An 11,398-nucleotide genomic window follows, 5' to 3' on the forward strand; every position below is an offset into this window, starting at 1 on the left:
TGAGCCAATTGACTCTCAATGGGTAAAGATGGTTGCATAAAAAAAGGACAAGTGTTGCTGTAATTTAGGGTCCAACTGGATTACACGGGCCATTGGGGCCACCAGGACTGAATGGGCTACCGGTAAGTATTAATTCATTTGTCACTAATACATGTATTAGTCATTATTTTTGGTATTCAAAAGTCAAAATGTTAAATGTTTTATTTTAATGTTTTAGGGTGAAAAGGGGAAAATGGGAGCTCCTGGGGAAAGAGGTGGAAAAGGTATCCAGGGAGACAGAGGCAACCCAGGTCAACAAGGTCCAAAGGGCCCACCTGGCAAAAAAGTAGGTTGTTGGGTTTGGACACTGTGATGTGTCCATTACGGAAATGTAAATGCGATGGCCCGAAGTCAGAGTTCCAGTAAGTTTATATCTACGAAAAAAACATTAATGCTGGTTTCCTCTGATTCCCAGGGATACTTAGGACCCTCTGGGGACCGTGGAACAGAAGGGTTTTCTGGACTGAAGGTGAGTCGTAAATCAGAAAATTATCTAATTTCAGCCCGAACTTAGATCCTATTTAATTGAAATTTGACTGAAATGACATGAGATTTCTAAATGATTCCTGAGTGTCTCAAAGATGTAGATGTCCTACCAGGGTGAGCCAGGCATCAGAGGCCCATCAGGCCTTGCTGGTCCTTATGGTCCTGGGGGCAAAACCGGAGCAGCAGGGGCCAAGGCAGAGAAGGGCTTTCTTGGAACCACAGTGAGTACACTCCACTGTCATGGTACCACTGTTTATGAGTCCAGTACAGAAGCTGAAGTTTTTCTGGGTGTCATGCTCTGGGCTGTTGTTAATGACTGTCTCGTTGGGTTCTGTCTGATGTCACAGGGACCCCCTGGAAGGTTAGGGCCACCGGGCTTTGTGGGATCAAAAGGACCAATAGTAAGAATTCATTTTTAGAGTTAATTGTATCTAATACACAGTTACTAAGTATCACCCAGAAGTTGACTGTCTCCCAGGGGCAACATTATCACATTCAGTTATCTTTTGCTCCTTAGTTTGCAGTCCAAAACTTCCTTCTTGTCCTGTCATTGCAGGGTTTACCAGGAAAAAGAGGAATAATTGGAAAGCTTGGACTTCAAGGACCAAAGGTGTTAAGAACCATTCTATTATTGTCCTCAAGGATTCAAAGTAATTTACATGATTTAACCAGTTCCAAGGGACTTGATTTACTAGTACAAGTTTGAATAAGATTTGTGTTTAATTAATCCCAGGGAGATCATGGGGAGAATGGAAAGACTGGCACGGCCGGTGTCAAAGGAAATGTGGTATGTTTTTACTCTGCTTTTTTAATTAACTTCTAAATGTTTCCAGCCACCACATCTATCTACTATCTTTACTCTTTTGTTATTCTTAGGGATTACAAGGTTCAAAGGGGACGAAAGGAGATTCTGGAACAAAAGGCAGGATGGTAGGGAATATTATTGTACTTTTGTACAATTGTAAAAAAGTTACTAGCAGTTTTTTATTTAAATTATAAATTAAATTATATTATTTTCTTGGATGTTCATATGCAGGGCACACTGGGAAAAAGGGGATTCCCAGGGTCTCTAGGAGCCAAAGGCAGATCTGGACCTGTTGGTCCTCCTGGAGAGAAAGGTTTTAAGGGGCACAAAGGGTCAAAGGTGAGAGGTTATGTTAACATAATATACGAGAGTGGGGTAACAGAAATTTGATTTATCATCATTATGTCAAGAGAAATATAATATTGTTTCTAACAAAAATGTTGACGTACAGCATATTTAGGATGTTGTGTTTCATTGGAAATACTATGCAGTTACTGTACCTATGTAAGTCATATAGCAACGTTGCAATCTACAGCAACTTAGTGTGAGTGCATACATTTTCATACTTTGTTCATACTTGATCCCCATGGGAATACAAACCGCAAGCCTGTAGTTGTGAAAACTACACAGAATAGAATTCATATAAACATTACAGATTAACAAAATATCATGTCCAAAAAAAAGAAGTCTCATTTTAATATGTACTTATGGGTATGAAATAAGTTGAACATATGAACAAGGTAAGTTAAGACACCTTGTGGTAAGTTGCTGTTGGTTTTTTGTGACAGTGGGTGATGTTTGTCTTTTGGCGTGTCACGCGGTAAAAGCACATCTAGGGGAGCCAGGGGTGTAGAATTAGGGGGGGATGGTTGAGTCATGAACCCCCCAATATTACCGACAGGTCAATGTGACCCCCCTGGAAAAGAGTGAAAATGCTGGGATCCAGTGACCCTGACCCCCCAATAAATAATACAAACCTATGTTGTTGAGGGGGCGTGCATGCGCACAGACCTAAACAGAAACACAATGACACCTTAAGGCCAAAAAGGCCTGAGCCAGCAGGGACCCCCACCTCACAAGCTACAACAACTGGAGTTAGATCTGGTTATATTTATTTAATAACTCTTTAGCACATTCAACAGTTTGTTCCCTGCTTCAGTAACACCTGTGGCATTGCCATTGTTCCAACCAACCTGCACAGATTTTGTCTGGTGTGTCTCGATTAGTGTCCCACTTTGGCTTCCTAGCACCCACTGAGTTTGTGTGATTTCTGTTGCTGGCTGTACTTAGTAACTCTCGGTGGGAGAGCACGAATGTCTGATATGAGCTCCCCTGTATTCATTGGCTCCGTTCACATCCCCTGTCACAGTTTTGGTTCCCCTGGGTTCTGTCCTAATTGTCGTAACAAAATGAAAAATGTAGCATTTACCCTAGAGGTTTGTGAGAAATCTATGCAGAATCCTGGGGGGACTGGCTTTTGGAGTCTTACTGAGGCATTATAATGATCATTATGTACTGAGGAATATAATGATCTTAAAAGCATTTACTGGGTAAGATTCCATTGACTTTGTTAATCAAAAGATTTTACCTGTAACTTTTTCCATAAGTCTTCTTTCTTGACAGAGTACATGAAATGGATTAAAGAAATATGGTTTCCTGGAAACAAGTGTTGGCTCAACCAACCATTTGGATAATCTAACCCCGCTCTACTGAAGAACCTCTTGAATTATGGTATCTTTATATAGTGATTGTATCTGACTTGCTCATTTATCTTTGATGAAGGGATTGCGCAGCAGCCCAGGAAAGCAAGGCAACAAAGGGGTTAGAGGCAAACCGGTGAGTGGAGTCAGTTCTTTTTGAACACATACACTAAATGTATAATAGCAAACACTCAATTGTTCATTTTGAATTTTTCTTCAATACCATTGTCTTGCTTATAGGGAGGCAAAGGTCCATTAGGACTGGATGGACCAGTTGGAAGACCTGGAAAACCAGCAAGTATCCCTATAGGACACATTGACTATGACCCTTATTCTCAGCTACATAATCTAATCACAGAAATTACAATATGCAGAGTTAAGGTGATTATGTTGATCTTATTGATATGCAAGCAAGCTACAAGTCATTTATATCTCTTGTTTTCTCAGGGACTTGCTGGTTTGGATGGATTACTGGGAGTTGAAGGAAATGAAGGAGACAATGTAAGCAATATCTTGTACCCAAGCATAATCTCATGTATACGTGAACCAGGACATATTAATTCTTCAACCGAATGACCACAATGTCATGTTTATTTTCAGATGATTTTACCTTGTTATTCTTTCACCTATATGTTCAGAGTTCTAAGTGAGATGGAAATGTACAGCTCCGGAAAAAATTAAAAGACCACTGCACCTTTTTCTTTCCTTTCCAAAAAAGTTGAGAAGGAAGGTTTTGAGTGAGGAACAGAAGGGTTAAAATTAAGAGATCACTGCAAATTGAACGCTTCTGTTCCTCACTCAAAACCTTCCTTTTCGACCTTTTTTGGAAAGGAAAGAAAAACTTGAAATATACCATGTCACCAGAATTCAGAAACTGAGATTTAAGGTCCTTCTGTTGAAGGGTTCATAATAGCGCATGTTGTCTTATAGCTCTTCTTTTGATTCTATTATTCCCCAGGGTGATATTGGTTACAGAGGAGCCCCCGGTAGGCCTGGTCAACCAGGAAAGATGGTGAGCGAAATAAAAACCTAGGCGCAGTGTTTTTGTTAAGACTGATATGCATAAAATATGTTGTGATGCATCACTACTCTAATGATTCATTATATAGGGTCAACGTGGAAATCCTGGATTACAGGGCAGCCGCGGAGGAACAGGATCTAAGGTAGGTCCTGTGCTTGACTAATCCCTAACAAAAATGAGCTTTAGTGCATGCCCATAGATATACAGAACCTAGTTAGCTGGAATTCTTTGGCTTGCCATGGTTTGTGTTCTAAACCTTCCTCCTGTTTTCTTTAGGGTTATCTTGGATCAAAAGGAAAACAAGGACCTGCAGGACCAGTGGGACCAAGGGTAAGTACTAATATACTACCGTATGTGTCACAAAGCAGACGTCCTGGCCTTGGAAATTGAACCCACTATCCTTGTGCTGCTAGACCAAAGCTCTACCTAGTGAGCTATAGAGAACTTTCCCAAATCCTTTGCTCTGGACAAAATACAGCTCCCGGAAAAAATTGAGAGACCACTGCACCTTGTTCTTTCCTTTCCAAAAATGATCAAGAAACCACTGCAAATTTAACGCTTCTGTTCCTCCCTCAAAACTTTCCTTTTCAACTTTTTTGGAAAGGAAAGAAAAAGGTGCAGTGGTCTCTTAATTTTTTCCAGAGCTGTAAATCACACGTCAACCGACGCTTGTTTCTTCTCTGCAAGGATTCTGGATCTGGGGGCCCCCGGTCCAAAAAAAATAACTGCAGAACCTTCAGTCAGTGTAATCAATGAGTTTGTATGATTATTCCTAGAAACTGATGGGTTGGGTCACAGCCAATCCCCAGATGGGCAACGTGATCATTTAATCATGCGCCCACTGGGTCTCCCAAATGGCACTGCAGTACTCCCTTAATTCTTGGCGGTACATCTAGGTCATTGCAGCCAGGAGTTCAAACTCTGGTAGAGGCGTATTGTCAATGCCTTGGCACTTTCAAGTGGTGGGGAACATTGGCTCAGCACCTACTATGTTGGTGGGGTTGTTGTTGACCAAGAGCTATCTTGAATAGTCATGCTCTGTCAACTCCTTGAAGTTGGTTGGTCACCTGCAAGCCATTGTGCTTGTTGGCCGGTGAATGCGATCTGCTCCAAGCGTGTAGTTGCTGTTAATGCTTCCTACTTGAGAGAGTAGTGTGATAAGCAGAATGGCCTGTTGGTGAAATGTGCTTTTGAAAGACGCATCTTGATCTTCATCTCTCCCGAGTCTACTGGGAGCTGCTATGCTAAAGCAAGGTCGTGAGTGTGAAAGTAACTTCACAAACTTGGAAGGGGGAATGAATTGGGAACCAATTGAACATTTATCATTGTTCACTTGATACTCTGAGTGGTTAGAGATCCAACCGCTGATAATATTCTTTTGTACCACAAGTTGATGACACCAAAAACGCAATGGAAGGAGACCCGAAACATGTAATGAACAATAATGCAAACTGAGGACCATATTGGAGACCTTTAAGTTCCACGCTTGGTTGTAAATCCATGTCCATTTTCTCAGCCTCTATTATTACCATTTTGCATAGGGTATTCCAGGGCTTAGAGGAGAGAAGGGGAATGTTGGCCAGCAAGGATCAAAGGTGCTGTATAACTTAGAAAACACATCATCACCTTTGTTATAGAATACAACAGTGCTTCTTTTCTATGGTTTTATATCATTGCTGCTTCCGTTTTCCTCTCAGGGTCAGGCTGGTGCCAAAGGTCGACAGGGACCTACTGGACCACAAGGAGTTAAAGTAGGTCAATTGGAATGAGGTTCAAAAATACAACCACCTTACATTTACACTTTTTCACACGGTCTTATTTTCATAGGGAAAATCCGGACCCCCAGGGCATAAAGGGCGACTAGGTCCAAAAGGCATACAGGTTTGATTGTGGGGAAAAAATTTATATATTAAAGAATCACATATATCTTGTGCAACAAGGTCCGAACAATATTTCTTATCAGCTGATGTGTATTCATTGCCTGCCGTAGGGAGACATTGGTCCTCGAGGTCCATTTGGAAAAAGGGGCTACCCTGGTCTACCGGTATGCAGCCACATTTCTCAAACCTCAGAGTCTTTTATTGAACAGTTTAATAACGCCATTGGGTCTTGTTTGGTCAATTTGGTTTGTTTTGTTTCATAGGGTCTCTTTGGAAAGAGGGTATGTAACCATTAAGCATTCAAGTGTCTAGTGTTGGGAATATTGCCATGGTTTCTGTCTAAATATATCGTGCCCTTTGCAGGGTTTTAAGGGGAGACAAGGAATGCCTGGAGCTAAGGGCATGAAAGGGCGGCGTGGTCTCCCAGTAAGGAGGATTACTGTTTTGTAATTCATGTTAGTGACAGTAACTGAATCATCCAGAATAATGGATCCATGTGTATAAATGAAACCTTCCATGTATCTCACAGGGAAAACCAGGTCCTCCTGGCCATCCATTAAATACGCAACCTGGACTCCATGGAAAAAGTAGAAGATCAAAAAAGGTTTGTACATGATTAATACCTGTTTATTGTACTGTAAGATATCACCTGTAACGTACAGAGGTGAGGGAGGCGGATACAGATGCAGGCGGATGGGTTTTAAAGACACTAAATAACGGGCAGAACACGACGGACAAACAGACCTGACAAGACACAACTTGTCTATGGACAGAACAGACTAAACATAGTCCTCAGCGGTCAGTTCGAGACTGAAGAATTGTGTGGCAGCGTTACACAACGGTCGATAAGATCTGTCAATGGACTAACCACTGAGGATGACGTATAAATGGTAGGTGATGAGCTGATGGGAGTCTATCTGTGCATGATTGCAATGTGGAACAGGTACAGGTGGCTGGAAGGGTGCGTTTGGTTGATGACACCCAGAAAGCCGGCAAGGTGGAGCCCCTGCACGGGACAGGTGGAGGGGCCAGCCGTGACACCATGCTTTACATTTAGCTTTTATTGAAAGTAATTACATTACCTTGCGCTGCATGATGTCTGAGTCTTTAGAAATAGGTCATACCTCCTAATGTAAGTCTGTTTTTTGATGGCTCTGAATAAGATTCCCCAGCAATATTGGACCATGAGTAGGAGAACGCTTGCTTCACTCCCTGACCAGGACGCAAGCAGCTCATTCAGCTGGCCTCAGGGAACTAAAGACAACCCGGCAACCACGTGCCACGAGCTAGGGCTGATTCACCCCCACCTGCAGAATGGTGAGTAGAGCCCGACAGCTGGCAGTTAAACTGGCCATTGAGGGGCGGGGCTATGCGGACAAGCCTGCCCAACAAAATGATGACGTATATGTGCTGACATAATTCCCGCAGCTTAGATATGGTTCAATCAATTGGATTCAGTCAGGCATCATGTTAATGGTCATACATTTGCAATTTGAATGAAGTGCTGTTTTTGTTTTACACTGACATTACAAAATCTGTTGTTTAATGAATTTTAAAGTAGGAAACGTAATATTCTATTGGAACTGGGGATTTTACTAGCAAAAAGAACCCAGTAAACCAAATGAAATTGTTCCACTAATCAAGTTAGCTAATTAATTTAGTTTTAGGTTGTTTAGTAGGAAACAATGGGGGCTCGTCGATATCTTGTTTCCCATGAGTGTGGTTTTAGATCTAATCCCCTACTCTTGAAGTCTATTGTGCTCATAATGTCCATGCATTTTATTGGTCATTAGATTAGGGAAATCACCCATCTACCTACACCAGCATTCTGTAGAAGAGATACAACTTTCACGGAGCTCATTCACGGTAAAGTGCTCTGACAATCAGTTCTCGCTTCAAATTTTGGCTTGTTTCACTGGGAGGTTGGACGCTTGAAAGCTCAACTGTGGCTGACGGCCTCAATGCATCTTCCAGCATGCATGTGTCAGCAGATAATTCCTGGGTGACTGTGCAGTGTGATAAAAAGAAGAATGACTTAGTGCATTGTGCATCGTCTTGATCTCTGATTTGTCACACCTGCTGTGGAGCTGTAGCCATGGGGCGAGGCCATAGTCCTGAACTGGGGATGGTAAGGCAAGGATAGAATCTTTGGGAAAAATATCATACACTACCATTCAAAACTTTTGGTTCACTTAGAAATTTCCTTATTTTTGAAAGAAAAGCTAATGTTTTAAAATTGATCAGAAATACAGTGTAGACATTGTTAATGTTGTAAATGACTGTTGTAGCTAGAAACAGATGATTTTCAGTGGAATATCTACATAGGCGTACAGAGGCCCACTATCAGCAACCATCAGTCCTGTGTTCCAATGGCACGTTGTTTGCAAATCCAAATATATCATTTTAAAAGACTATGTGATCAGTAGAAAAGCCTTTAGCAATTATGTTAGCACAGCTGAAAACTGTTGTACTGATTAACTAAAGAAGCAATAAAACTGGCCTTCTTTAGAATAGTTGAGTATCTGAACTTCAGCAGATGTGAGTTCAATTACAGGCTCAAAATGGCCAGAAACAAAGAACATTATTTTGAAACTCGTCAGTCTATTCTTGTTCTGAGAAATAAAGGCCCATTCGGGAAATTGCCAAGAAACTCATGATCTCATACAACACTGTGTACTAATCCCTTCACAGAACAGCGAGAACTGTCTCTAACCAGAATAGAAAGAGGAGTGGGAGGCCCTGATGTTTGAGAAACAGATGCCTCACCGGTCCTCAATAAGAATAGACCGACTCAAAAGGTTTAGAAGGAAGTTCTTTGTTTCTTTTGTTAGCTTTAAAAATGCATGCTCTTTCCAGGAAACTTCTACATGGATCCTAACCAGGGCTGTCCATTTGATGCCATGCAAGTGTTCTGTAACTTCACTGCAGGAGGGAGTACCTGCATTCCTCCTGTCCAGTCACAGGTAAATAGGGTCTGGTAGCTCAAACTATTATTTTATGTACGATTATTATGTTATTTGCATCTTGAGAAAGTATGGAGGAATATGCAGAAAGACTGAAAAAAATTATATTTATCAGCACAAAGATTTTACATTACAAAATATTAAGGCCGTAGATTAGCTTTTAATAGAAGCTCAACAATAATATTATCATGCAAATGAATAATATAACAAATACAAAATAACAGCCCATAAAATATGTAGCCTAAAATTAACAGAAATGGTTCAGAAGTTGTTTAACCACTTTTGAACTTTTGGTGAGAACTCCTAACACTTTTAAATATTAGTTCCAGTGGTTAAACCTGTTTTTACATAAATGTGGACTGGGATTCTGTTGTGCATTATGGACTCTGCATACTGTGAAAGGCTTAAACAATTCCTCACATCATTAAAATATATATAATAATTGGAAAGGTATGATTTGATTTATCCATCTATAGATAAAAGCCAAATGGGAAGCAGAAAAGTCCAAAAAGTCTATCCAATGGTTTAGCCAGCTTGATGGTGGCTATAAGGTAAGACACACTGCATAATATATTTTGAATCCGTGTACAAAACCATTATTGTAACTAATCAAAATTATGAATACCCCTCTTGCTGCAGTTTGAGTATGCCGGTCTTGATGTTGTCCAACTCCGGTTTCTACGGTTACACAGCCACTCAGTTTTTCAGCGTCTGAACATTGCCTGCCCTGTAAACCACACTAGCAGAGCAAACTGGAGAAGTGCAACTAACAGGGTTCTCCACTTTCTGGGAAACTCCGGGTCGGAGATTGGTTCAAGCTATATGACTGTATCAACGTATGGTTGTGAAGTAAGACCCAAAGAAAAATGTAGGCCTGCATGCAACACTGAAATTTACCACCTGGCCACTAGATGTCAGTGAAAAGCCCACAGCTTCAGTTTCAGACCAATGTTGTGATACTGTTAAGACATCAAGGTATTTTCTGCTTGTTCTCTCATGTCTGTCACCCAGGTGGAGGTGGAGGTAAGAGTACGGGGGAACACAGAGATCCACAGAGGGAACATGGAGCTGTTGCCCCTCAGGGACGTTAGTGTGCAGGGAAGGGGAGACCACTGGGGCATAGACCTCAGAGCTACCCTGGGACCTCTGTGCTTTTTGTAGCCTCCATTTACAGTGTATGGAGAAGAAGTCGTATAGTTTTGATAGCAAGTAGTTGAGAAATTATATTTTGGACTTATTTGTAATTTTTTATAATGTATATTTATAAGGAAAGATTTGAACAGTTTTTTTTATCTGCTGCATGGCATGCCTTTTTAATGATTTATAATTCTCAACGATTTAATTTGTGTATATAGTGTGCTTCAGATTATTTTTATCATGTAGATTTCTAAAAATGTAATGTACTCATTTTGTATTTAATTGTGAAACTTTTGTATGTTTCTGCTATTATTTGAGGGTTTCAGATAAAAATCTGAATCGACTAAATTGTTGTATATAATTTTTCTCTAAAGTTTCTCTCAAAAACATCTTAAAACATTTTATGGTTTACACCCCGATGAAATAAAAAGTATTACACCTCGTTGTCAAATATGGAATGAAAAGACATTTGTGAATTAATTATATGCTAATATGCATGGTTTATGAATGGAAACTATTGTAGTAATTCTATTTATGACAGATCAGGATTTGCAAGACCATAAAATCATGCTTGTTAGAATTGTTCCTAACTCTTCATACCTACCATTTGCAGCAGAAGGTTATATACTTTCATACATAGAGAAATAATTAAGGTATGTCTTTTGTTTTGCGTGACACATTTACCCAAAACAATGTTCATTGACCTTATACAGGCCTGTGTGCATTATGTTCTGCAACATTAAATAAAACACATGGTGGTTTACTGAATGACCCATATAAATACTGAGAAGCATTGTGGGTTGGGGAATTACAATGTCATTAGGCTCAATGAGGATTCCATTACATATTTCTACTTGTGATTACAGAATACTTCTTGATATGAGTATAATTAAAGATTCATTTGATTTACTATTATGTTTTTATTATTTGATTATACAGTTTTGGTAATTTTATGGTTTATTGGATAGGGACAGTGGGAAAAGATAGTGCATAGTTTTTGTTGAAATAATTATAGCCCAGATTCAAAACCATGATGCAGCGGCATATGGAAACTGAGGGAAAATCTGTTGTCCTGACCCTGAGCAAGGCACTTTAGCCAAATTACTTCCAGGTTGTTATTGTCAATGGGAATGGTCCAGGAAGCAAAATCTGTTTGGTTTCACGTAGGATCCCTTTAGTTCTATGTAGAACCCTTTTGAGTGTTCCACTTGCAAACATTCCCATTAAATACACCATCTGATGTTATGGTTGATAAATGTTTAAAGGAATTTGAAGGATATCTTGAGTATAGGAAAGTTGGTTTGGTGCCTATAGCTTTAACTGTTCAAGAGTTACTGTTTATAAATACCCTCAGAGAGCAATATCTT

The 11,398-nt window shown here is 40.2% G+C and overlaps 1 protein-coding gene across 1 annotated transcript in view; it reads left to right on the plus strand.

Moving 5' to 3' along the window:
• si:dkey-21p1.3 (collagen alpha-1(I) chain) overlaps window positions 1–10,829 on the plus strand; it is a 28,779-nt gene extending 17,950 nt beyond the window's left edge. The window contains exons 40-66 of the mRNA XM_020048788.2: window positions 69–122; window positions 218–325; window positions 455–508; window positions 639–746; window positions 873–926; window positions 1,082–1,135; window positions 1,259–1,312; window positions 1,402–1,455; window positions 1,562–1,669; window positions 3,113–3,166; window positions 3,271–3,324; window positions 3,478–3,531; window positions 3,989–4,042; window positions 4,140–4,193; window positions 4,328–4,381; window positions 5,593–5,646; window positions 5,749–5,802; window positions 5,879–5,932; window positions 6,042–6,095; window positions 6,195–6,212; window positions 6,295–6,357; window positions 6,461–6,535; window positions 7,095–7,248; window positions 8,788–8,894; window positions 9,371–9,445; window positions 9,534–9,743; window positions 9,906–10,829. Coding sequence (XP_019904347.2) covers window positions 69–122; window positions 218–325; window positions 455–508; window positions 639–746; window positions 873–926; window positions 1,082–1,135; window positions 1,259–1,312; window positions 1,402–1,455; window positions 1,562–1,669; window positions 3,113–3,166; window positions 3,271–3,324; window positions 3,478–3,531; window positions 3,989–4,042; window positions 4,140–4,193; window positions 4,328–4,381; window positions 5,593–5,646; window positions 5,749–5,802; window positions 5,879–5,932; window positions 6,042–6,095; window positions 6,195–6,212; window positions 6,295–6,357; window positions 6,461–6,535; window positions 7,095–7,248; window positions 8,788–8,894; window positions 9,371–9,445; window positions 9,534–9,743; window positions 9,906–10,055 — 2,040 coding nt within the window. The 3' untranslated portion in view covers window positions 10,056–10,829. The remainder of the gene's footprint in view (window positions 1–68; window positions 123–217; window positions 326–454; window positions 509–638; window positions 747–872; window positions 927–1,081; window positions 1,136–1,258; window positions 1,313–1,401; window positions 1,456–1,561; window positions 1,670–3,112; window positions 3,167–3,270; window positions 3,325–3,477; window positions 3,532–3,988; window positions 4,043–4,139; window positions 4,194–4,327; window positions 4,382–5,592; window positions 5,647–5,748; window positions 5,803–5,878; window positions 5,933–6,041; window positions 6,096–6,194; window positions 6,213–6,294; window positions 6,358–6,460; window positions 6,536–7,094; window positions 7,249–8,787; window positions 8,895–9,370; window positions 9,446–9,533; window positions 9,744–9,905) is intronic.
• The last annotated feature ends 569 nt before the right edge of the window (window positions 10,830–11,398 follow it).

The sequence above is a fragment of the Esox lucius genome, chromosome 8 (genome assembly GCF_011004845.1).
Source record: "Esox lucius isolate fEsoLuc1 chromosome 8, fEsoLuc1.pri, whole genome shotgun sequence".
Lineage (NCBI taxonomy): Eukaryota > Metazoa > Chordata > Actinopteri > Esociformes > Esocidae > Esox > Esox lucius.